The sequence below is a fragment of the Salvelinus fontinalis genome, chromosome 4 (genome assembly GCF_029448725.1).
Source record: "Salvelinus fontinalis isolate EN_2023a chromosome 4, ASM2944872v1, whole genome shotgun sequence".
Taxonomy (NCBI): Eukaryota; Metazoa; Chordata; class Actinopteri; order Salmoniformes; family Salmonidae; genus Salvelinus; species Salvelinus fontinalis.
The window spans coordinates 51,253,801-51,280,595 of NC_074668.1; the positions used below are offsets into that span (position 1 = coordinate 51,253,801).

Sequence of the window (26,795 nt, forward strand, 5' to 3'; positions counted from 1 at the left end):
GGAGGGGACATTTGGTCCATAGATAGTTTGTGACGTCAGCTAACCATATGTGCGCTTCCATGGGGCAGAAGTCAGCGTATTGTTGTGATTCTGGATGGCCAGATTGTTAGCAAGAATGATGAACTCCCATGTGGGGAATCGTAAGTGGCTTGTTTCATCATGTTATTGATATCATATCTTGTTTTGAGGTGTTTTGACTGACTTCATGTCAATGCTAATATGGGTCAAATTCGCTAGCTAACTAACAACTGTAACGATGTATTTTAGAGACATGCTCATTGTGCAAATGTATATGTTTAAAAATATATATTGGAGATGAAATATAGCTTACATTTTGTTAACAATCTAAGCCAACCCTGTCTGTTTTTCCCCATAGTGGCGCACACCTCGATTTTGTTGCTTAACAAACAACCCGTCTAACTTGCAAAGAGAGAGGAGCTCTTTGTTCCGGTTCCGATCCTCGTTCTAGCTCTACTCTTAACATTTATGGACCCAGAACTTAATCGGGCATCTGACCAATTATGGGAGACTTCAGTTCTGGGTTAACCGAGATTTGTGGAGATATATGCTCTTCAGTCAGTCAGTCAGGCTCCCCATTCATATGTCCTCCATTAGGGGTCCCTATAGAGCACACTATAGCTGCAGATCAATAATCCTGTTACTGGAAGGCAGGCTCCTCTGGGGTGATCAGTTTCACAGCCCTGGGTGTTTGCTGCAGCCTACTGTGCTCCGTGGGCCCTAAATGTCCCTCTGGGCTGGGCAGCCTGGGGCAGGCTGCAGCTCCAGGGGTTATTGATTAGATAAAGACACAGGCTGGTTTTACATGGTCCCCCTGCTGCGATGTGACATGACAGTTATCGTTGGTCAATAGAGATCCTCACCTATACACACAACAGTCAGTCACTCTTTTCTCTGGTGCTTCTCTTCCTCCTTGTGAAGATGGTTATTAGTACTCACCACAGCCAGAGATGGGTCTGTTCTCCTGTAGTGCCGTCTTTGGGCTAGCTGAGGCTTGTTTGGGAAGAGGTAGTATGTTCAGGATGAAGTAGAGATTTTGTTTTTTTTTAAGTAAAAAAATATATAATATTTAATATCCGAAACATACAATATACTTGCAGTGAGGCCGCTCAACAACTACATTATACAAGTCATCCAACAGACTCCCATTCAGAGCGACACACAGAAGCATCCAGGGTCAATGCCCTGCTCAAGGGCACGTTGACAGATCTCCCAGCAGGCAAAAAAACGTGAACCCGAACCCTCAAAAATTTCCCACACAGTTCCCCAATAGCTGTCCCTCAACCATTCGAGACCCCCCCGAGAAGATTTTTTTTAAATACAAATATATCCATCCCCACCCTCAAGAACCCCCCAATTCACCAACAACCAAGAGAATGAACTAAAGAGAAAAAAGAAAAAGACAGAAGAAAACAGCGAACAACAATGCAAAAAAATGTAATAAATCAATTCAAAACAAAGGACATCAAGGACAGCTAACATCATAACGGCAATGCCAGCTGTATATGTTTGTATGCATGTCTGGCACCATTACATGCATGTGTCTGTTCTTGTATGCGTTTATTTGAATGAGTGTTTGTGTATATGCATGTGTACAAACACCTGCACGGCATCAGCCTCAGGCAAACCGGCATTAGTTATAAAAACCCTGCCCCTCCGTGTCATTCAAACACACTTTTCATTATTTGTACTTTTCTCTTTGACCATCATTCTGTCTCCCGCACAGCAACTCCACTCCCACTTGTCTCCAATTCCACATCCCAACCCTCAGCTTCCCTCAGCCCATCCCATCTATCTCTGCTGGCCACCCACTTCGGGTTTCTACGCAACACATATCTTTCAACTATGCTGTGATGTTTAACGTACAATTTCAATCTATCTAATCAAATAGAATCAACAGATTGCGATTTGAAGATAAATACTTTCACTAAGAGTATTTGTATATTAGTAATTGACTGACTCGGTCTCTCCAGATCTCCTAACAGTATCCTCACAACAAAATCTGCAGAGCTTTGATGATTTTATGCCCCAAATATTCTACATTTTGTTGGTGGCAAGAATTCTATATAATAATTTTAGCTGAAAAGCACGAGGTCTTGAATCTTGCATTGTTTTATATATTAACTCATACACCCTGTACCATGGAATCGGTACATTAAAAATCTCTTCCCAACTATTTTGCAGTCTGTATGGCACAGTTGTCAACATCCTGGTCCTCAAATGAAACTGGTATACTTTCCTATTTATGCTATTTTATTCCTCCGCCAGTTTTGATCCTTTATATTGGGCAGACAGAGCAGTTCCCTACCTCCTCCCGCTGCCACCTGCCGCCTCCATTTTTGGGGTAATGCTGTAATCAATTGGTTGTACTCTTGGATTGAGCAGACCTGTCTGTACAATTCTGATAACTCCATGAAGGACATAACTCTACCAATCCAATTTACACTATAATTTAAGAACAAAATACACTTTTCAAACATATTTCCCATAAATACAGGTATTTTATCAACCAGCACATTTAGTTCAGCCATAATATTTGTTGTATTTCAAGGGGATAAAATAGGATTTGTAGCTATACTTGTTTGAAAAAGAGAGATACTTTGAAAAAAGTATCATTTTCAATTAATCGAAAATGAGACATGGAAATCTACACAAAGGCAAAAAGGCCATTTTTAAACAAGCTAAGCTTTTCTTAGTAATCTATTTGAGAACCATTTAGGGTTCAAGTAATAATAAGAATAAGAAATGCTTTGAGAGGTTTAGTGTTTATTTAATTTCAACCCACCCTATTCATTATAGAGATAGACACGTTTTATTTTATCTGGTTTAGCGTCCCAGATAAAGCAAACTATTTTTTGCTCATATGATTTGAAAAACGAATCATCAGGAGTAGGCAGCGCCATAAGTGAGTAAACAGATATGACTAAGGAGTTAATCAGGGCAAGTTTTCTATTGAAATTCATTGTGAAGAGCTTATTTATATATTTTGTGATATGAATACCAAGTATGTCTACTTCACCGTCAGACCATTTTATAGGTAAGCTACAAGGTAATGTAGAAGTTGTATTTTTTAAGAATCCAATACGTAATATTGTACACTTATCAAAATTAGGTATTAGTCCAGAGAGTACAGAAAAGTTATCTCAATCTTTAATGAGACATTGCAGGGATCTAGCTTGCGGACTTAACATAAAACTTGAGTCATCGGCATACATGGACACCTTTGTTTTTAAGCCTTGGATTTCTAATCTTCTAATGTTGTTATTGGATCTGATTTTAATAGCTAGCATTTCGATGGCCATAACGAATAGATATGGTGACAGCGGACACCCTTGTTTAACTCCTCTTGACAATTCAAAACTCTCTGAGAAGTAGCCGTTATTTACTATTTTACACCTGGGGTTGCTATACAATATTTTTACCCGTTTTATTTACCCAAGATAATTACCGAAATTGAAAAAATCAAGGAATTTATAAATAAAATCCAGTCTTTATCAAATGCCTATTCAAAATCCGCTATAAATACCATTCCTGGCTTATGTTTCATGATGTTCTATTATTTCTAGTAGTTGTCGTATATTATCTCCAATGTATTGTCCATGTAAAAAACCTGTCTGATCAGGATGAACAACACCTGGTAAAAGTGCTATGCATTTTGCTAGTATTTTTGCATCACAACATTGAAGTGTAAGGGGCCTCCAGTTTTTTAGATAGACCGGGTCTTTATATTTGCCATCTGGGTCTTGTTTTAATAATAGAGAAATCAGACCTTCCTGCTGAGTACCTGACAGACTACCATTTCTATAGGAGTAGTTAGATTGTTTTAACAATGGAGCTTTTAGTATAATACAAAATACTTGATATATCTCTACCGGTATGCCATCAAGCCCTGGGGTTTTTCCAGATTGAAAGGATTTAATAGCCTCAAAAAGTTCTTCCTCTGTAATTTGACCTTCGCACTGATATTTCTGTACATTTGTTAATTTTCCTTTTTTTATATTATTTGGAAAGAATTCCTTACCGTAATCTTAATTCAGTGGGAGAGGATGAGACGGAAAAGAGAGCATCTGCCTAAAATAATTAGCTTCCTTTTTTAAAATATCATTTGGAGAATCATAGATGACTCTGTCATCTATGTAACGAGTTTCTGCAAATTATTTTTGTTAGCGTTCCTGTATTGGAGATCCAGGAAGATTTTTTTGCATTTTTCACCATATTCCATCCAGTTTGCTTTATTTTTGTAATAGATTACATTAGATCGTTCTTGAATAAGTTCTTCAAGTTCTTTTTGTTTTTACTCTAACTTATTTTGTATCTCTGTAGTATCGTTTTTATTGCTATCTACCTGTACTATTAGTTCATGGATTTCCCTTGTTAGTCTTGTTTCTTTAGCCAGAAACTGCTTTTTTATTAATGATGAATATTAAATTGAATGACCCCTAAAGGTACATTTTAAAGGTATCACAAACAATAAGGGGGTTTGCTGAACGTATATTATACTGGAAAATTCAGTTATAAATTATTTTCTTAGTTAAAAATAAGTTGACCTCCAGTAAACCTTTATTGCATTTCCAGTATCCCCGTCCACGTGGAAAATATATAAGAGTTACGTGAATGCCAATTAGATGATGATCCGATCGCGTTCTCTCCTATTATTACTTTTTAAACCTTTGATGCAAGAGAGAAAGAGATGAGAAAGTAGTCAAGATGACTAGCTTGATTAAGTCCCCTCCATGTATATCTCACTAGATCTGGGTTTTTTTGGTCTCCAAATATCCACCATTTCTAATGTGTCCATAATATTTGTGATTTCCTTAAGGGCACGTGATGATAGTTTGTAGAGTGATTACCTTTACGATCCATTGAGGTACGTAACACTGTGTTATAGTCTCCTACCATAATGATTTGATCATTTGTTGCCTGTAAGTTCAATAGATTGGTATAAATGTTTTCGAAGAAGTGTGGATCGTCCTGATTTGGACCATATAGATTAATGAGCCAAATCTCTTTTTCTTCCATTTATATTTTAATGAGGATCCACCTTCCTTTTTTTTTTTTTTTTTTTTTTTTAACCTTTATTTTAACTAGGCAAGTCAGTTAAGAACAAATTCTTATTTTCAATGACGGCCTAGGAACAGTGGGTTAACTGCCTGTTCAGGGGCAGAACGACAGATTTGTACCTTGTCAGCTCGGGGATTTGAACTTGCAACCTTCCGGTTAATAGTCCAACGCTCTAACCACTAGGCTACGCTGCCGTCCTTGCAACTCATTCCTGATTATTTACACATTCAGATCAACATTTTTGTTAATTAATATCATCACACCTTTTGAGTTCCTTTGTCCGTAACAAAATTATTTCACCACCCCATTTTCTTTTTCCACGCAACTTCATCTAAGGATGTAGAGTGAGTTTCCTGTAAACAGTATGTTATATTCCTTTTCTTTTAGCCATGTAAAGACTGATCTTTTTTAATAATCTGCTAAACCGTTACAATTATAACTCGCTATGCTAATTTCACCCTTACTATTCTCCGTCTATATTTACCATAATTAGTGCTTGTAAAGTTCCTGCCATCAGAGGTATGATGACGGTCAAAACTAGAGCTTTCGAATGTCTGATATTTAGAATTCAAGGTTCTAGCAATATTTGTTTTATTCCCTTGCCTGTGAGCCAATGCCACAGATGTTAGGAAATTGAGACAAGATATTGTGTGTAGTAAATCGGAGTAGGTTGATGTGTATGATATTGGATGTGATTTAGTGAGAGTGTGTACGATGTCTGTATAGGAGTAAGACTGTGTGATGTCCAAATAAAAAATAACTCTGCCAATTTGCATGGTTGAGTGTCAGTGTGTGTAACATGTAGTGCGTATAGCCTTAATAGTCATGATAATTGTAATCCATATCGTATCACCGTCATAGTTGCATCATAATTACCTTTAACATCATTGTAAAACACATCCCAGCATTTCCATAGCAATTGACGTTTCACATGAGCATGAAAGACTCAAGAGACGGCTTCACTACAGTAAAAATGTATTCCGTACAATATGTTATTATTCCCCAATGCCCCTATTCTGATATCTTCCCCTTGCTTTTTGTAAACATATAAACTTGTAGACAAATACATAAAAAAGATAGACCAACAATAAACATATACAATTATAAAACACTTCTCGACAATGGAGAGGAGTGAAAGAGAAGAGAGCAAGATCAGGTGTGTGTGTAAGTCCGTATGTGTCAGTGAGCATGTAATTGAGTACGTACAGTTCAAGTCGGAAGTTTACATACACCTTAGCCAAATACATTTAAACTTTTGTGAAGTGCACCAGTCCCTCCTGCAGATGCTGTCACCCCCGTGCGTAACGTTTGGGATGGTGTTCTTTGGCTTGCCAAGCCTCCCCCTTTTCCCTCCAAACATAACGATGGTCATTATGGCCAAACAGTTCTACTTTTTTTTACCCCCTTTTCTCCCCAATTTTCGTGGTATCCAATCGCTAGTAATTACTATCTTGTCTCATCGCTACAACTCCTGTACGGGCTCTGGAGAGACGAAGGTCGAAAGCCATGCGTCCTCCGAAGCACAACCCAACCAAGCCGCACTGCTTCTTAACACAGCGCGCCTCCAACCCGGAAGCCAGCCGCACCAATGTGTCGGAGGAAACACCGTGCACCCGCCCCCCTCGGTTAGCGCGCACTGCGCCCGGCCCGCCACAGGAGTCGCTGGAGCGCGATGAGACAAGGATATCCCTACCGGCCAAACCCTCCCTAACCCGGACGACGCTAGGCCAATTGTGCGTCGCCCCACGGACCTCCCGGTCGCGGCCGGCTGCGACAGAGCCTGGGCGCGAACCCAGAGACTCTGGTGGCCTAGACCACTGCCCCACCCGGGAGGCCCTATTTTTGTTTCATCAGACCAGAGGACATTTCTCCAAAAAGTACAATGTTTGTCTCCATGTGCAGTTGCAAACCGTTGTCTGGCTTTTTTATGGTGGTTTTGGAGCAGTGGCTTCTTCCTTGCTGAGCGGCCTTTCAGGCTATGTCGATATAGGACTCGTTTTACTGTGGATATAGCTACTTTTGTACCCGTTTCCTCCAGCATCTTCACAAGGTTGTTTGCTGTTGTTCTGGGATTGATATGCACGTTTCGCACCAAAGTACGTTCATCTCTAGGAGACAGAACGCGTCTCATTCCTGAGCGGTATGATGGCAGTGTGGTCCCATGGTGTTTGTAATTGCGTACTATTGTTTGTACAGGTGAACGTGGTACTTTCAGGCCTTTGGAAATTGCTCCCAAGGATGAACCAGACTTGTGGAGGTCTACAATTTTTTTCCTGAGGTCTATGATTTCTTTTTGCTTGATATCATGGGAAAATCAAGAGGCACTGAGTTTGAAGGTAGGCCTTGAAATACATCCACAGGGACACCTCCAATTGACTCAAATGATGTCAATTAGCCTATCAGAAGCTTCTAAAGCCATGACATAATTTTCTGGAGTTTTCCAAGCTGTTTAAAGGCACAGTCAACTTACTGGAATTGTGATGCAGTGAAATAATCTGTCTGTAAACAAGTGTTGGAAAAATGACTTGTCATGCACAAAGTAGATGTTCTAACCGACTTGCGAAAACTATAGTTTGTTAACCTGTCTAGGACTGGGGTTCTTGCCAACAGCCAATGACATTGCAGGGCGCCAAATTCAATCAAAAGAAATCTCATAATTGAAATTTCTCAAACATACAAGTATTAGACACCATTTTAAAGATACAATTCTCGTTAATCCAACCACAGTGTCTGATTTCAAAAAAGCTTTTCGGCGAAAGCAGAACTCAGCAACTAGTCACAGAAAGCAAACAGCGATTTTCGAACCAAAGAGAGTTGTCACAAAAAGCCGAAATGGAGACAAAATTAATCACTAACCTTTGATATTCTTCATCAGATACTCCCGGGACAACATGTTACACAATACATGTATGTTTTGTTCGATCAAGTTCATGTTTATATCCAAAAACCTCAGTTTACATTTGGCTTTGCCTCCAAAACATCCCGTGAATTTGCACAGAGCCACATCAATTTACAGAAATACTCATAATAAACATTGATAAAGATACAAGTGTTATTCACAGATTTAAAGATATACTTCTCCTTAATGCAACCGCTTTGTCAGATTTTATTTTTTTTTATTACGGAAAAAGCAAACCATGCAATAATCTGACTACGGCACTCGGAGACCAACACAACCCAAAAAGATATCCACCATGTTGGAGTCAACAGAAGTCAGAAATAGCATTATAAATATTCACTTACCTTTGATGATCTTCATCAGAATGCACTCCCAGGAATCCCAGTTCCACAATATATGTTTGATTTGTTCCATAAAGTCCATTTATGTCCAAATAACTCCTTTTGGTTTGTGCGTTCAGTACACAATCTAAACTCACGACGCGCGGGCAGGTCCAGGCAAAAGTTCAGACGAAAAGTCATATTACAGTTCGTAGAAATATGTCAAATGAAGTATAGAATCAATCTTTAGGATGTTTTTATCATCAATCTTCAATAATGTTCCAACCGGAGAATTCCTTGTCTTGTCTTCAGAAATGCAATGGAACTCAAGCTAACTCTCACGTGAACGCGCATGGTCAGCTCGTGGCACTCTGGGAGAGACCTTACTCAATCCCCTCTCCTTCGCCCCCACTTCACAGTAGAAGCATCAAACAAGGTTCTACAGACTGTTGACATCTAGTGGAAGCCTTAGGACGTGCAAAATGACCCCATAGACACTGTATATTGGATAGGCAAAGACTTAACCTACAAACCTCAGATTTCCCACTTCCTGGTTGGATTTTTCTCAGGTTTTCGCCTGCCATATGATTTCTGTTATACTCAGACATCGTTCAAATAGTTTTAGAAACTTCAGAGTGTTTTCTATACAAATCTACTAATAATATGCATATATTAGCAACTGGGACTGAGTAGCAGGCAGTTTACTCTGGGCACGCTTTTCCTCCAAATGCGAAAATGCTAACCCCTAGCCACAATAAATGTGTGGAGTGGTTGTAAAATGAGTAATGACTCCATCCTAAGTGTATGTAAACTTCAGACTTCAACTGTATGTATTCATATCCACTTCATAATGTTCAGATATTTTTACAGTTCCTATACTTTATTTTTTTCGTAACCTGAAGTCCCTTTTGAATTTAGTACAGCCATTGTGTTATGGGGCGGTCTCAGAACAGCTTGCCATCTATAGAGAATTTGTCCACAATGACAAAGGCACGCTTATCCTTCTTCCTTTGTTGCCTTTATACCTGATAGTCTCTTATGACGTTCGTGTATCTCCCTTGAAAATTGGTGATAGAGACTGAATTTGGTCCCTTTAAGCTCCCTTCCCCTGCTTTTGATCTGCTCCTTTTGTTGGTAGTGTTCAAATTTTGCGATCGGTTGGGGACCCTTGGTCTTGTCGCTCCAAGTCTGTGTACCTGGTGGAAAGCCACCTTGTCTACAGTCTCTATATGAAGTTTCAAGGCGGATTTAATGAATTCTCTGATTGCGCCCTCTGGAGTATTGGATGCCTCCTCAGGAATCCCAGAAGAAAATAGATTTTCACGCATGCTACGACTTTGTATGTCTAATAGCGACTCCCTCATCAAATTTATTTATATAGCCCTTCTTACATCAACTGATATCTCAAAGTGCTGTACAGAAACCCAGCCTAAAACCCCAAACAGCAAGCAATGCAGGTGTAGAAGCACGGTGGCTAGGAAAAACTCCCTAGAAAGGCCAAAACCTAGGAAGAAACCTAGAGAGGAACCAGACTATGAGGGGTGGCCAGTCCTCTTCTGGCTGTGCCGGGTGGAGATTATAACAGAACATGGCCAAGCTGTTCAAATGTTCATAAATGACCAGCATGGTCAAATAATAATAATCACAGTAGTTGTCGAGGGTGCAGCAAGTCAGCACCTCAGGAGTAAATGTAAGTTGGCTTTTCATAGCCGATCATTAAGAGTATCTCTACCGCTCCTGCGGTCTCCAGAGAGTTGAAAACAGCAGGTCTGGGACAGGTAGCAGGTCAGGGTTCCATAGCCGCAGGCAGAACAGTTGAAACTGGAGCGGCAGCACGGCCAGGTGGACTGGGGACAGCAAGGAGTCATCATGCCAGGTAGTCCTGAGGCATGGTCCTAGGGCTCAGGTCTTCCGAGAGAAAGAAAGAGAGAATTAGAGAGAGCATACTTAAATTCACACAGGACACCGGATAAGACAGGAGAAGTACTCCAGATATATCACCCACTTGTCTAATGAAGCTGCTGCATCCTCTGCTCTCTCCCCTCAGACCTCTCAAGAAGTTTAGCGCTGAAGAGCGGGTGGCCAGTCTCACGCGCTCCGAATACGCCAGCGGGATTGATGGAGAATCCGCAGCCAAAAAGAAGAAGAACAAGAAGAAAAGCCAAGCCAACGGAGAGGAGGACAGAGTGGAATAGAAGTCAGGGGCTGGAAGGTTATCCCCGCTCACACAGGACAGCTCTCCTAACTCCTAAACCAATCTCCTGTCCCTAGCAGCTATAGTCTAGACATGTTTGTGATGGCCCCTCATAGATCTAAACCGATCAAATTATAGTTGAAAAGGTAATAACTCCACCTAGCCCTTTTTCTAGATTAGGTGGAGTATCTGTCACTTGATATTCATTATGCCCAGTATCTTCTCATCTAAAATGGTGCACCTAGAACGGGTGAAGGGGTTCTAGGGGTTGATTTGTGATTGTGCTGGTTGTGTAGCTTAAGGATGGGTGAATTCCATCCTTACCATAACCATTTAACCCTCTACCTTTGCACAATCACTGTTTGTCTGTACAGAATTGATCCCAGAGCAGTGCTTGACACAACACCCACAAGTATGGGGCACCAGAAGTTGACGTAGTGAGTATAGTGTTTTTCTTTAGCAGTTCAGAACAGAACACAGTCTCAGGTTGTGTGTATTATTTTATAATGAATTGTATGGTGAGCCACGCACCATGGTCTATCACGTCAACACAAGTTAAGTATGTCACTGTTTCCTGAAAAGAGTATGGTTGTTCTCCAGAATGTCAGAATTGTATTTTCAGCTACTGCATCGATAGGAATTTTGGTATACGTCTGTGTGGACACGACTTTAAATTAACATTTTCAATTTTGAAAATATATGTTTGGTGTTTTATTTGTTTCATAAAAAAATGAAACAAAATGCATTCATGCTATCTTAAATGTTTCAGAATGTCAGAAATCATATAAGCAAAGTATATAAAACATTAAGAACACCTGCTCTTTCCATGACATGAAAGGTGAAAGCTGTGATCCCTTATTGAAGTCACTTCAATCAGTGTAGATGAATGGGAGGAGACAAGTTAAAGAAGGATTTTTAAGCCTTTAGACAGGGATTGTGTATGTGAGCCATTCAGTGGATGAATGGGCCAGACAAAATATTGAAGTTCCTTTTGAACTGGGTATGGTGGGTGCTGGGCGCACCGGTTGGCGTCAAGAACTGCAACGCTGCTGTTTTTTTTAATGCTCAACCGTTTTCCATGTGGATCAAGAATGCGCCACCACCCAAAGGACATCCAGCTTACTTGACACAACTGTCAAAAGCATCGGAGTCAACATGGGCCAGCATCCCTGTGGAACGCCTTGTAAAGTCCATGCCCTGATGAATTAAGGCTGTTCTGAGGGCAAGGGGGGGGTGCAACTCTATATTAGGAAGGTGTTCCTAATGTTTGGTATACTCAGTGTATATGACCATGTTCCGATAAAACAAAAGAAAATTCCAATTGTGATATAAAAAAAAATGTTTCTACATTGCTACTTTTTCCAGGTGACTACCGTCTTACAAATAGGCTTTTTTAAAAACCTTTATTTAACCAAGAATAAATTATTATTTACAATGACGGCCTACTGGGGAACAGTGGGTTAACTGCCTTGTTCAGGGGCAGAATGACAGATTTTTTTGCCTTGTCAGCTCGGGGATTCGATCCAGCAACCTTTCAGTTACTGGCCCAACACTCTAACCACTAGGCTACCTGCCGCTATGGTTGGTTGATTGGTATGCTATACAGGTGTGTCCTTTTATTTTCATATGTATCAAGTTCAATTTTGTCATTTTAGCAGAATCTTTTGTAATACCACACAAATTACTGAAATGACGGGCTAAGAATGGACAGAGAGAGACCTATGTGTTCATCTTATCATATTTCTCCAATGCCTAATCAGTGTGTCTTGTAGTGAAACTGTCCCTGTTTGCAAATTAATAAAATCTGATATGTCATTGGGACTCTGAGCATGGTACTTTCGAAACGGAGTCTTACTTTTCAACCACAGACAGTCGGACTACCGATGCAGACCTTCTTTTCCACCAGTCGGCCTACCGATGCAAGCTTTTATTTATTTATTTTATTTATTTTACCGTTATTTTACCAGGTAAGTTGACTGAGAACACGTTCTCATTTGCAGCAACAACCTGGGGAATAGTTACAGGGGAGAGGAGGGGGATGAATGAGCCAATTGTACACTGGGGATTATTAGGTGACCATGATGGTTTGAGGGCCAGATTGGGAATTTAGCCAGGACACCGGGGTTAACACCCCTACTCTTACGATAAGTGCCATGGGCTCTTTAGTGACCTCAGAGAGTCAGGACACCCGTTTAACGTCCCATCCGAAAGACGGCACCCTACACAGGGCAGTGTCCCCAATCACTGCCCTGGGGCATTGGGATATTTTTTAGACCAGAGGAAAGAGTGCCTCCTACTGGCCCTCCAACACCACTTCCAGCAGCATCTGGTCTCCCATCCAGGGACTGACCAGGACCAACCCTGCTTAGCTTCAGAAGTAAGCCAGCAGTGGTATGCGGGGTGGTAACTGCTGTCTTACGCTAACAAGGGGTAGGCCTGTGCTTTTTGCCATTTTCTTTAATAAAAAGTAGGCCTATGGCATACCCGCTCAATTCAAGTCTTGGTCTTAACTTAGCCTACCTCTGTGTCAGTGAAGGGATGTCGTTTAGAGTGCATTGAGGGTGGAGGAATTGACCGACATATCTATGGATATAGCAGCCTACAACCTAATTCCGTCTGTCACAAAGGTAGGCCTAGCTCTTATTTCTTAAATAGGAAGAAATAGGCTCCAACACACTCTTGTTCTAATAAAATTGAAGAGGTTTGAAATGAATTATGCCTATCAGAATTTGCCTACTTTCAGCACCATGTTAATTTCCGATTGATTGTGCCATGGCTGATGCTTCAAGTTTCAGCACCACAATGTAAGTTACTAGAATCTGGCTTATTGTGAGGTCAATAACTCTAATAAATAGGTCTACATCATGGGCAAGAAATACAGTGTATTCGGAAAGTATTCAGGCCCCTTCCATTTTCAAACATTTTGTTACGTCACAGCCTTATTCTAAAATGCAGATTGAAAAAATTATCCAATCTGCACACACTACCCCATAATGAAAAAGCAAAACCTGGTTTTTAGACATTTTTGCAAATGTATTAGAAATGAGACCTTATTTAAATAAGTATTCAAACCCTTTGCTATGAGACTCGAAATTGAGTTCCGGTGCATCAGGGTTCCATTGATCATCCTTGATGTTTCTACAACTTGACTGGAGTCCACCTGTGATAAATTCAATTGATTGGACATGATTTGGAATGGCACACACCTGTCTATATAAGGTCCCACAGTTGACAGTGCATGTAAGAGCAAAAAACAAGCCATGAGGTCGAAGGAATTGTCTATAGAACTTCGAGACAGGATTGTGTCGAGGCACAGATCTGGGAAAGGGTACCAAAATATTTCTGCAGCATTTGAAGGTCCCCAAGAACACACTGACCTCCATGGTTCTTAAATGGAAGAAGTTTGGAACCACCAAGACTCTTCCAGGAGCTGGGCGCCCTGCCAACTGAGCAATCGGAGGAGGAAAAGGGCCTTGGTCAGGGAGGTGACCAAGAACCCGATGGTCACTCTGACAGAGCTCTAGTGTTCCTCTATGGAGATGGGAAAACCTTCCAGAAAGACCACCATCTCTGTAGCACATCACCAATCAGGCTTTTTCTTTTTTTAAAGCAGGCCTTTATCCAACCTGACAGAGCTTTAGAGGATCTGCAGAGAAGAATGGGAGAAACTCCCCAAATACAGGTGTGCCAAGTTTGTGAGTCATACCCAAGAAGACTCGAAGGCTGTAATCGCTGCCAAAGGTGCTTCAACAAAGTACTAAGTAAAGGGTATGAATACTTATTTAAATGTGATATTTCCGGGGTTTTACAATTTTATATATTTGCCAACATTTAAAAACCTATTTTTGCTTTGTCATTATAGGGTATTGTGTGTAGATTGGTAAAAAAAAACTATTTAATCCCTTTTAGAATAAGGCTTTAACGTAACAAAATGTGGAAAAAGTCCAGGGGTCTGAATACTTTCCGAATGCATTGTGTATTGTTTTTAATAAAATCAATTATAGTAGTAGCAAGCTATCAAAGTTGACCTGTCCTCATGTTAATGCTCTCCTTTTCAAACTGAACAGAACATAGGCTATAGGCTAGTCCACATGCAAGATTTTTAGGACTAGGCATAAACCAAAATTATTTTCGGAAGAAGCCTTTGACTCTCCTGAACTGCCACTGTAGGCCGACACAGCACAGTCATTTGTTAGGCAGCACACACAATTTTTTGATCAGCAAGAGAGCAGGCCCAGGGTTCTAATATCCATTGCCATGTGTAATGCAGCCTAGTTTTATTTACACCATCCCAGCAGCTATCTTAGAAATATAACTTTGCTCTTTGTTTCTCCGAGCAGGCACTTTGTTGCCTATAGGCTATGGATATTTTGATTGAAACCACACTAAATAGCCTATAGGCGCACTTGATATTGCGCACCCAGCGGAGAATCAGTGATCAAATTTTATTGGTCACATACACATGGTTAGCAGATGTTAATGCGAGTGTAGCGAAATGCTTGTGCTTCTAGTTCTGACCGTGCAGTAATATCTAACAAGTAATATTAACAATTTCAAAACTACCTTACACGTGTGTGTATAAAGGAATGAATAAGAATATGTACATATAAATATATGGATGAGCGATGGCCGTGCGGCATAGGCAAGATGCAGTAGATGGTACAGAGTACAGTATATACATATGAGATGAGTTATGTAGGATATGTAAACATTATATAAAGTGTCATTGTTTAAAGTGACTACTGATACATTTATTACATCCAATTTTTTATTATTAAAGTGGCTAGAGATTTGAGTCAGTATGTTGGCAGCAGCCACTCAATGTTAGTGATGGCTGTTCAACAGTCTGATGGCCTTGAGATAGAAGCTGTTTTTCAGTCTCTCGGTCCCAGCTTTTGATGCACCTGTACTGACCTCGCCTTCTGGATGATAGCGGGGTGAACAGGCAGTGGCTCGGGTAGTTGTTGTCCTTGATGATCTTTTTGGCCTTCCTGTGACATCGGGTGGTGTAGGTGTCCTGGAGGGCAGGTAGTTTGCCCCCAGTGATGCGTTGTGCAGACCTCACTACCCTCTGGAGAGACTTACAGTTGTGGGCGGAGCAGTTGCCATACCAGGCGGTGAAACAGCCCGACAGGATGCTCTCGAATGTGCATCTGTAAATGTTTGTGGATTTTAGGTGACAAGCCAAATGTCTTCACCCTCCTGAGGTTGAAGAGGCGCTGTTGCGCTGCCTTCACCACGCTGTCTGTGTGGGTGGACCATTTCAGTTTGTCCGTGATGTGTACGCCGAGGAACTTCACTTTCCACCTTCTCCACTACTGTCCCGTCGATGTGGATAGGGGGGTGCACCCTCTGCTGTTTCCTGAAGTCCACGATCATCTCCTTTGTTTTGTTGACGTTGAGTGTGAGGTTATTTTCCTGACACCACACTCCGAGGGCCCTCACCTCCTCCCTGTAGGCCGTCTCGACATTGTTGGTAATCAAGCCTACCACTGTAGTGTCGTCTGCAAACTTGATGATTGAGTTGGAGGCATGCATGGCCACGCAGTCATGGGTGAACAGGGAGTACAGGAGAGGGCTGAGAACGCACCCTTGTGAGACCCCAGTGTTGAGGATCAGCGGGGTGGAGATGTTTCCTACCCTCGCCACCTGGGGGGCCGCCGTCAGATAGTCCACGACCCAGTTGCACAGGGCGGGGTCAAGACCCAGGGTCTCAAGCTTAATGACGAGTTTGGAGGGTACTATGGTGTTAAATGCTGAGCTGGAATCGATGAACAGCATTCTTACATGGGTATTTCTCTTTTCCAGATGGGTTAGGGCAGTGTGATTGCGTCATCTGTGGACCTATTGGGACGGTAAGCAAATTGGAGTGGGTCTAGGGTGTCAGGTAGGGTGGAGGTGATATGATCCTTGACTAGTCTCAAAGTACTTCATGATGACGGAAGTGAGTGCTACGGGGCGAGAGTCGTTTAGCTCAGTTATCTTAGCTTTCTTGGGAACAGGAACAATGGTGGCCCTCTTGAAGCATGTGGGAACAGCAGACTGGGATAGGGATTGATTGAGTATGTCCGTAAACACACCAGCCAGCTGGTCTGAGCATGCTCTGAGGACGCGGCTAGGGATGCTGTCTTGGCTGACAGCCTTTGAGGGTTAACGCGGTTAAATGTTTTACTCATGTTGGCTGCGGTGAAGGAAAGCCCACACCGCAGGTTTTGGTATCGGGCCGTGTCAGTGGCACTGTATTGTCCTCAACGCGAGCAAAGACGTTTAGTTTGTCTGGGAGAAAGACGTCGTTGTCCGCGACGGGGCTGGTTTTCGTTTTGTAATCCATGATTGACTGTAGACTGCCACATACGTCTCGTGTCTGAGCTGTTGAATTGCGACTCTACTTTGTCTCTATTCTGACGCTTAACTTGATTGGGGCATCGGGTTAATCTCCCTCTTAATAAGCAAGTAATTCTAAAACACTAAGAAATGTTGATATTTAATAAATTACAAATTACATGACCCTCCCCTGGACGATTTAGAAAATACTAAACCCTCCCCTTGACTGAAATTGAAAAATCACGGCCCTCCCCCATTTTCCTCCAGGTACCCATTATGTCAATTTTTATCCATCCCTAATTTGTTCACTTCTAACCTAAACACATTGTCTTTTTGTTTTAATCGTTGGGGGCCATTTCACAGGTTTGGTTGGCCTGAATTTCACCAATCGCCAGGTAGAGTAGCTTTCAAGCCGGGCTGAGGAGTCAGGAGTGTTGCGTGCGTCGCCGCTGACCAGCTGTCCCGTCCAAGTCTCTCCACGGTCATATCAGGCAGTATCGTCTGGTCACCAGCTGTTATTGTATTTTGGCCAAGAGCCCAAGACACCATCACCAGCACTTTGGGAGTCATCATTCACAATGCTGTGATATTCGCTCATTTAATATTTTATTGACTAATTGTTTGGCAAATCTATTGTTGACAAATAACGTTAGCTGCTCAGATGGTCCGCCACAACATTAGTTATAGCCTACAACTACCAGACTACTGCCATAATGACAATTTGTTTTAAGAAATTCCAAGTGGGTTTGTCACTATTGATTAGACGTACAGTTGATGTCGGAAGTTTACATACACCTTAGCCAAATACATTTAAACTCAGTTTTTCACAATTCCTGACATTTAATCAGAGTAAAAATTCCCTGCCTTAGGTCAGTTAGGATCACCACTTTATTTTAAGAATGTGACATGTCAGAATAATAGTAGAGAATGATTTATTTCAGTTGTATTTCTTTCATCACATTCCCAGTGGGTCAGAAGTTTACATACACTCAATTACTATTTGGTAGCATTCCCTTTAAATTGTTTAACTTGGGTCAAATGTTTTTGGTAGCCTTCCACAAGCTTCCCACAATAAGTTGGGGGAATTTTGGCCCATTCCTCCTGACAGAGCTGGTGTAACAGAGTCAGGTTTGTAGGCCTCCTTGCTCGCACACGCTTTTTCAGTTCTGCCCACAAATCTTCTATAGGATTGAGGTCAGGGCTTTGATGGCCACTCCAATACCTTGCCTTTGTTGTCCTTAAGCCATTTTGCCGCAACTTTGGAAGTATGCTTCGGGACATTGTCCATTTGGAAGACCCATTAGCGACTAAGCTTTAACTTCCTGACTGATGTCTTGAGATGTTGCTTCAATATATCCACATAATTTTCTTCCCTCATGATGCCATCTATTTTGTAAAGTGCACCAGTCCCTCCTGCAGCAAAGCACCCCCACAACATGATGCTGCCACCCCCATGCTTCACGGTTGGGATGGTGTTCTTCGGCTTGCAAGCATCCCCCTTTTTCCTCCAAACATAACGATGGTCATTATGACCAAACAGTTCTATTTTTGTTTCATCAGACCAGAGGACATTTCTCCAAAAAGTACAATGTTTGTATCCATGTGCAGTTGCAAACCGTAGTCTGGCTTTTTTATGGCGGTTTTGGAGCAGTGGCTTCTTCCTTGCTGAGCGGCCTTTCAGGTTATGTCGATGTAGGACTTGTTTTACTATGGATATAGATACTTTTGTACCTGTTTCCTCCAGCATCTTCACAAAGTCCTTTGCTGTTGTTCTGGAATTGATTTGCACTTTTCGCACCAAAGTACATTAATCACTAGGAGACAGAACGCGTCTCCTTCCTGAGCGGTATGATGGCTGCGTGGTCCCATGGTGTTTATACTTGCACACTATTGTTTGTACAGATCAACGTGGTACCTTCAGGCGTTTGGAAATTGCTCCCAAGGATGAACCAGACTTGTGGAGGTCTCACATTTTTTTTCTGAGGTCTTAGCTGATTTTCCCATGATATCAAGCAAAGAGGCACTGAGTTTGAAGGTAGGCCTTGAAATACATCCACAGGTACACCTCCAATTGACTCAAATGATGTCAGTTAGCCTATTAGAAGCTTCTTAAGCCATTACATAATTTTCTGGAATATTCCAAGCTGTTTAAAGGCACAGTCAACTTAGTGTATGTAAACTTCTGACCCACTGGAATTGTGATACAGTGAATTATAAGTGAAATATTCGGTTTGTAAACAATTGTTGGAAAAATTACTTGTGTCATGCACAAAGTAGATGTCCTAACTGACTTGCCAAAACTATAGTTTGTTAACAAGAAATGTGTGGAGTGGTTGAAAAACGACTTTTAAAGACACCAACCTTAGTGTATGTAAACTTCTGACTTCAACTGTATTTCTAAGGGATTACTTTAATTCTCTGTGTGGTTTAGAAATGAACAAGAATTTTGTGAAGTTTCAGCTCTCAACCAAGTGCATTTTAGATATGAACACTTGATTGGAATTAGATTTTGCAACTTAAATCAAGTGTAAAATGTAGGCTATAGGTAGCCTTCTGCAAAACATCAATTTTGACCAAATCTGATATTAATTTGACAGCTAATTGTCGAATTCACCTTCATATTTTTATTTTACATGTAGGCTATATTTTAAGAGTTACGTTTGTCAACACACCATTTCTGACCGTTCCCACTTAATTTGGCTTACAATAAAAGGGCTTTATCATTTTCACAATTTCACAGTATTATTCCAACATAGTGTATATATATATATAAAACAAAAGTTATGTTTTTGACTGCATTGGGCCTTTATTAAAGAACATTTAGTTGTATGTTTAGAGATGAAAGAGGAGAGTGTGCTGAAGCGGAAGGTTGCTGGTTCAAATATCCGAGCGACAAGATGAAAAATATTCTGTGCCCTTGAGCAAGGCACTAAACGCTAATTTGATCCAGGGCCTCCTACTACTATGGCTGACCATGTAAAACAACACATTTAACAGCACCTATCTGGGGTTGTTTTGTGCACCAGAGGCAGCGGCTAGACCACCCTAGGCCACATTTTGCTTTCATTTCTAATGATTCCTTAATTTAATTTTAACCGTATAGAGGCCAGTGTGCAATTCTGTGCCCATTGATTGGCTAACATGACTCCCTGTCAAAATAAAAGTTAAACAGGCCTAATAAAATAAAAACTCAGTCTAGACTAACTGTACTAAATCTTCTTTCGACCACATATTTTGAGTGAAGGGTAATTTTTGTAGAACGTATTTATACATTTAAAAAACGTAAATACATCCCCTTGTTTTGGCTTTAACTGGGATAGGATACCTTGAAACAACCAGATGACATTGGGCGAACAATTTCAAATTAGGCTACATCTTTCATCTTCAAAAAGTTTCACTGTTGCCCCATGCCAAATATTGGTCGTCCAATTTGAGCGGAACGAAAAATGTATGTCATATTGAATTAAATGCTAAAGATAAATCTGGAACGTAGGCCCCCACATCTCCATTATTTGCAAATATCATGGACATATATATTGTTATAACATAGGCTGTAACCACGTGTTTATTTTACTTATTTTTGTTTTTAGAGAATAACAGGGCTCTATTCAATCTATCGCTTAAGCGTTACAGATTGCGTGATCGAAAAGTTAATTTCCGATGGGGGCCGACATGCGGCGTTTATCGTGGATGCAGTACACACAAATGTGGGAAGATTGCCTTTGCCAGCTCTAACGCAGAATTTCAGCAATACAAATTTGATCCAGACCCAAATTTGTGCTAACACAAAATAGCATTTTGGCCTCAATCCAATAATTTCACGTTGATGAAAGAGCCTTTTCGTCAGCCTAAAAAAAATATGAAAGCCCGCTCTGAAACACACAATGTTCAATTAGCCTACACATTGGCCTACAAACATGTTTGTCATATTTTCCCCTACGCCAAACAGTTCACTACATTTCACAAATATCGACCCAAATAAAAGTTTTGACTTTCAAAGTCATGTAATTTTGTTCATGTGCAGTCCCATTTGTTTGTCAGCGAGGAGCTTGCGTGGGTGCTGACAGCTATGTCCGTTCATCGATGTGTAGGTCGAGGGAGGACCCCAGATAGAGAGGAGAGCGGCTCCCCGCCTCCCTGAAGACCACGGAGGGGGATTCGTGGAAACAGCGGACGCTGGATAGGTGGTGGTGCCGAGGGTCCTCTGTACAGATATAAGCCCGCTGTGGTATCTAGGTTCGAAACCAGACTTTGTGAGTAAAAATATGGCGAGGGAAACATTCTTTGAAGAGTCGAGTAGTTGCCAGCTTCGGCCAACAATTCCAGTCCAACCGCGGTCTGTCGCTTCCATTTCGTTCTAAAAGGAAAAAGGAAAATTAGGGTTTAGAGAAAAAAATTAAGCTATTTATTTGGCCATCGTTATCTGCTATTATAACAAGCAGGAGGAAATAGAATTGGATGTAGCCCAGAATTTTTCATAGGCCTACTTTACTCACCCAACAGGCCTGTTTATTAAATAAACAATGTAGCTACATTAGGGGAAAATGTCAAATCTCCTCACAGTTGACAGCCATTTTTGGGGTAAATAATAATTATAGCAATTGTGTAATAACAGCACGGCACTTCAATTATTGATACAGAATGCAGTAATTGATTATGCATGTATTCATGTGTTGTCCGTAATTGTGTTACTTGTAATTTCTTCACAACGGACTTAGAGGACTTAGACAAAACTATAGGTTTGTAATAACATATTTTTGAGTGGCTGAATCCAATAACTAGGCCTACTTACATTAATTACAAATTACGGTTTCGATCTGTCTTGCAACTCACCGTCTGTTCTGGTACCAAGTTTTGACCTGAGTGTCGCTGAGGTTGAGCGAAGCTGCCAACTCCATTCTGTCCTGCACACTCAGATATTTCTGCCGTTCGAAGCTGCGCTCGAGCTGGGCCAGCTGGTGATCACTGAAAGCGGTTCGAGCTTTCCGGGGCTTCTTCAGCCGACACGACGGACTGTCCCTGCTGCTGTCCATGTCACGGTCTCGCGCTAAAATTCATGAACATGTATTTACAATTAGATACATGACCAAAATTTAACCAGAATCATAAAGGATAGAATTGTGATCTGCACATTTTCCGGTTAGCCTACAATCTTGGTTATGATTGGACAGGGATTTCAAGGGCTATAGGCCTATAACTGCCACATAAAATATCTCGGTTGTTTCCATGGTTATTGCACAGTGGATATGTGAAGCGCGAAAACTGTTTTTTATATGGGCTGATGTGATTCTCAGGGAGTACAATAATCCAGTTAATTGATCCACAAGGGATGGAAACCAGTCAACTGACTGGCGCGACTTCACAGGACCGTGGATAAATCCGAAATATAGAGCTGACAAGATCCTCGGGTTACAAATCTGATTATCAGGTAGACAAATTGCACCCAAACCCCGAACAATTGGATGTATCGGTGGAAGATAAACCAACTAGAGAGAGAGAGAGAGACAATCTGATATACGAACCACCACTCATCCATGCAATGAAAACCAGTCATCATAGGCATTTATATTGGTCAATGTAAGGATGAGATGGTGGTTTGACGCACACGCACACACTTTCAGGTTGATCACAAATAAGGAACGGTCTATAATATTAAAGTGGCCTATAATAGTCCTAGTGAAATTACATTATTATTATCATATTTATGTTAGCTGCAGCCATAGTAAATTAACCACGCCGAATACATTGTTTACGCTTAAAGGCCTTATTGAACAAATCATCATATAGGACTATACTTGGACTTTTTCTGTTTGCGTTTTCAAAATAAGTGGCTTTAAAGGCAGTTAAATGGGCGCGCAATTTTATTTTCTCTCAATATAAATACTAATGTATTGAAAGTAGGCCTACAAACCAAGGGTATTGGGCTATATGCCTAATGCCTTCATATAATTTATGAACTAATGTGATAGCCTAGTTTTTTTAATTAACGTTTTTTTTCTTTAGTTTATAAGACATTCGGCTATTTATAGGCCTATCATAATTTGACAATTCTTAAAACAGCCGTCTATATGAGCGATTTACTCACTGTCAACTTGTTTTACGGACTGTCAAGTAATAAAGCTTACCTTTGTATTCATTGTCCGAGGACGAGTTGCTGTCGATTTTATCCATAAAGTCGTCCGCTATTTTGGACTCAAAATGCTCGGAGTCTGGCATGGGATGTTCATGACTCTTGTATGGGGCACATGCTGCAAGTGGTTTGTTACAGTCTGCAAGAATATCCCGAATAAGAAAAGATGATGCGACTGTCCGTGGCTGGGGCAGTTGCCCATGCTGTAGCGAGGACTCCAGTGCAAAATCATGTCTGTGCATTGCATCTTCGACAGATTCCGGTCGCGGGGAGAGAGGAGATGAGCAGCCGCTTTCCAGGACGGACCTCGGGCTTAACTCCAGTGGACACCGGCATTTTTCGATCGAACTTTCTCCTTTCAAAATGTGTAGGCTTGCTGGTCTGTGAGACAGCAGAGAGTCAACACCAAAACTCGACCCGTTTGTGGAGACCTCCATGATAAATATAAATATGAACAGGGCAACTGGGTAATTTCGTACTTTTAAACTACAATTTGAGACCAAGTCAACTGTCCAGTTGGAAAATCCCAAAACAACTTTGACCAGGCAATTTGTTTTTATCCACTTTCCGTCATTAGGCCTACCAGTTTTACTGCAGCGTGTCTGTAGAAATATGTTTATGTTCTGAAAACGACACTGTAGGCTATTCCCCCCCCCCCCACAAAAAAAGTATCCTAGCTTAATAATAGCCTAAATCTACATGTTTTGGGAAGGACCTCAACCAGTTAGCGAGTTCATTTCAGCACCAGTCTTAAGGTCCATGCAGTCTGCAGTCACGTCCTGCCTTTGAGGAAACCGGGAGACTCTGACGACACGAACAAACATGATGGGCTTACTGGTACTGTATATGGGTGATGTTGTGGCACCCAAGAAAACAGAAAATAATAGACAAAGTCCCCTAGTGACCCTGTTCACAACTAAAGCACAATTGTCAGCTTTTAAAGGTGTCTCTAACAGTCTTCCACAATGCCCTGAGCCCATTGGCTCAGAGAGTTTTTGGTGATAACTGAGGGGAGGAGGAGTGGGGGGGAAGGGTGGATTCAACCACTACCACCCTGTTTCATCTCACTCCTCATTACTGTAAATATGATACAGATATTTGGCCTGGGCATAATAAATTATATCTCCGTACAGATATTTTCCACACTGATTCATTACACCTTTACCAACGCTGGCAATAGTCCTCTGGTAACCTAGATGTACCTTTTCCTTGGTAATCCATGTCTAACAGGGTTGTTTATGTTTTCACTTCTTGCCACTGCAGAAATATGTATTTCAATGTTTACATATTCATATTTGTTGAATTGGCATGTTAGGTGTAGGTAAAATGGGGGGGGGGGGGGGGGGGGGCATGTATGTCAGTTCCTCCCAGTCTGATATTTAAGGAGATGTAGCAGATGAGGATCTATGAAACTCACTCCTTAGCCTGCAGTAGCGCAACAGGTTAGAATGCTTCAGGAGGCCTGTCATGTGTATTTGTGAGGCAGAGGTCCCGAGTTTCTCATCTTGGTATGAACTGGCTCGGGAGAAAGCGCTATGGCTTAGCAATCAGCATGACACCCTTTATAATGGTGCTGTGATCTGCAGTTGTGCTCAGCTCATCTACTGGGGTTGCTGTGGAGTGAGTTTGGGAGTGTCAGGTATATGTACTGAACAAAAATAAATACGCAACATGTAAAAGTGTTGGTCCCATGTTTCATGAGCTGAAATAACACAATGCCACAGATGTCTCAAGTTTTGAAGGAGTGTGCAATTGGCATGCTGACTGCAGGAATGTCCACCAGAGCTGTTACCAGAGAATGTAATGTTCATTTCTCTACCATAAGCCGTTTTATGTTGTTTTAGAGAATATGGCTGTACTTCCAACCAGCCTCAAAACCGCAGACCACATGTAACCACGCCAGCCCAGGACCTCCACATCCAGCTTCATCACCTGCGGGATTGTCTGAGACCAGCCAGCCGTACAGCTGATGAAACTGAGCTGTATGTCTGTCTGTAATAAAGCCCTTTTGTGTGGAAAAACTCATTCTGATTTTTTCCAGGCCCACCCATGGCTGCGCCACTGCCCAGTCATTAAATCTATAGATTAGGGCCTATTTAATTTTTTTTAATTTACTGATTTCCTTACATGTACAGTAAATCAGTAAAATCGATGAAATTGTTGCTTTTTTGTTCAGTATACATATAGTATTGTACCATATGTATAGGTTGTGGTTTTCCTTATATTATGCTAATGAACATAGAAAACATTATTTTCTATGTAGGCAAACAAACAAAAAATAGAAAATATGAATTTATTGAAATAAATGACTCTAATTCAGTCTGACTTTTCCATTAAATGTTTTATACTCGGAACACAACCCGAGAAAATTATTTATAGCCAAGCTGTGACCTAATAACAAACAGTGAAAAGTGAAGCAATATTAGCATATTTTAATAACTTGAAATATTTTTCCTTTATTTTTCCTGGAACACATATTCATACCATTGTACTTTACCTTCTCGCTGAGTTAAAGAGTAGTGTAGTCTACAAACATTATATTACAAACCCTTGTGGTGGTAACAGTGTAAGTCTGGCCAGAAGTACAATATCTGTTTGTTTTTTGCCAATCTGTAATTGAGGAGTTTTAGAAATCAGTAAAATCCCATGATAATAATATTGTCAGTATCAGTAATACATATAGGTTGATTGCATCTGAGAGCAATTTGATTAAGGCCGGTTGGAAAATAAGACTTTGCCCCCTACTCCCTACCCAAACAGTTACTACATAGACTCTTCTCTATGTATGTTTTAGCCCACAGTGTAGGTTCCCTGGCCCAGCTGTCCTGTCCGTGCCACTGAGTCTGAGAAGTGTGCATTGAATGCCTTCTTTCTAGCATATGGATCCCGGAAGGTGTCCAGAGCTGGGCCAACCTGCAGATAAGAGACGAACAGTGATGGTGAGTTTGGCTTGTATAGAGATATGACATGGTTAGTTTGACAAGATTTACATAGAGATATGTTATGGTGAGTTTGACTTGGCCCAGTCTTATATGGCAATGTTTTATATAGAGATATGTAGGAAAGTCTTGTAGATATGACTCTGGGCTCTTCGATCAATCCATCCTGCCAGATAGGGCTCAACACTGGAAACAAAATGAAAGCGACCTGCCATGTGGATTAACTCCAATGTGTGAGTAAACCCACTGAAAGATGTGATGGAGAGTTTGAGGAGCACATCTAATGCATCTCCACCGGCTCTTCTCACTCTTTCCTCCAGTCATTTAGATTTCTGTGTGTGGATTGTGGAAGAGTACTGTATAAAATACGTTTAGAATTTGGAATAAAAGTTGTTCTCAGATATGGAGTGCCATTTAATCCTGCAAGTACACACTTTTTTCTTACGTTTGACATGTTGCAAATCGCGTGTAGGATGCTTCAAATACAGAGAAAACAGTTCCTATCAATCAGTTCCCTTATCAAATCTACAAGTAAGAAAAAAGCACAGTGTAACTTTGCCTGTGTGTCATTTGTTTATTTAAATATTTACTTGTTTGTTATGTTGTCTTTGTTTGGTAAGAAATCATGTATCCTGTGGAACCATAGTATCTTTTTGAAACAGGGAAGAAAAAACAAGCGATTCAACAAAGATAGAATTGAGAGAAGCAAAAGAAAAATGACAACACAAACAAACAAATGATGAGCAGATGAAACGCGGATCACGCCGGAAAAGTCAGGGATGCAAATGTCGAACCCAGAGCAATCAGAAATGCTACTTGACAGAAAATACTGAGGATTGTTAAGTATTTTATAAGGTTAACATTCGCCTTTCACCGTCAGCTGTCAGACAAGAAAGACTTTAGTGGTGCG

General features: G+C 41.0%; 3 protein-coding genes across 3 annotated transcripts in view; 1 reads left to right on the forward strand and 2 right to left on the reverse strand.

Moving 5' to 3' along the window:
- The window catches only part of ddx31 (DEAD (Asp-Glu-Ala-Asp) box polypeptide 31), a 51,865-nt gene extending 39,558 nt beyond the window's left edge, over positions 1–12,307 (forward strand). The window contains exon 20 of the mRNA XM_055920531.1: positions 10,346–12,307. Coding sequence (XP_055776506.1) covers positions 10,346–10,493 — 148 coding nt within the window. The 3' untranslated portion in view covers positions 10,494–12,307. The remainder of the gene's footprint in view (positions 1–10,345) is intronic.
- Positions 12,308–15,657: 3,350 nt separating this feature from the next.
- Positions 15,658–23,928, reverse strand: barhl1a (BarH-like homeobox 1a). Its single transcript, XM_055920532.1, has 3 exons — positions 22,942–23,928; positions 21,650–21,863; positions 15,658–21,173 (listed from the first exon to the last, which is right to left on the reverse strand). Exons 1-3 carry the CDS (start codon positions 23,381–23,383, stop codon positions 20,894–20,896), a joined length of 936 nt encoding a protein of 311 aa, XP_055776507.1. The 5' UTR covers positions 23,384–23,928; the 3' UTR covers positions 15,658–20,893.
- A 1,297-nt stretch (positions 23,929–25,225) lies between these two features.
- cfap77 (cilia and flagella associated protein 77) overlaps positions 25,226–26,795 on the reverse strand; it is a 75,249-nt gene continuing 73,679 nt past the window's right edge. The window contains exon 7 of the mRNA XM_055920534.1: positions 25,226–25,859. Coding sequence (XP_055776509.1) covers positions 25,737–25,859 — 123 coding nt within the window. The 3' untranslated portion in view covers positions 25,226–25,736. The remainder of the gene's footprint in view (positions 25,860–26,795) is intronic.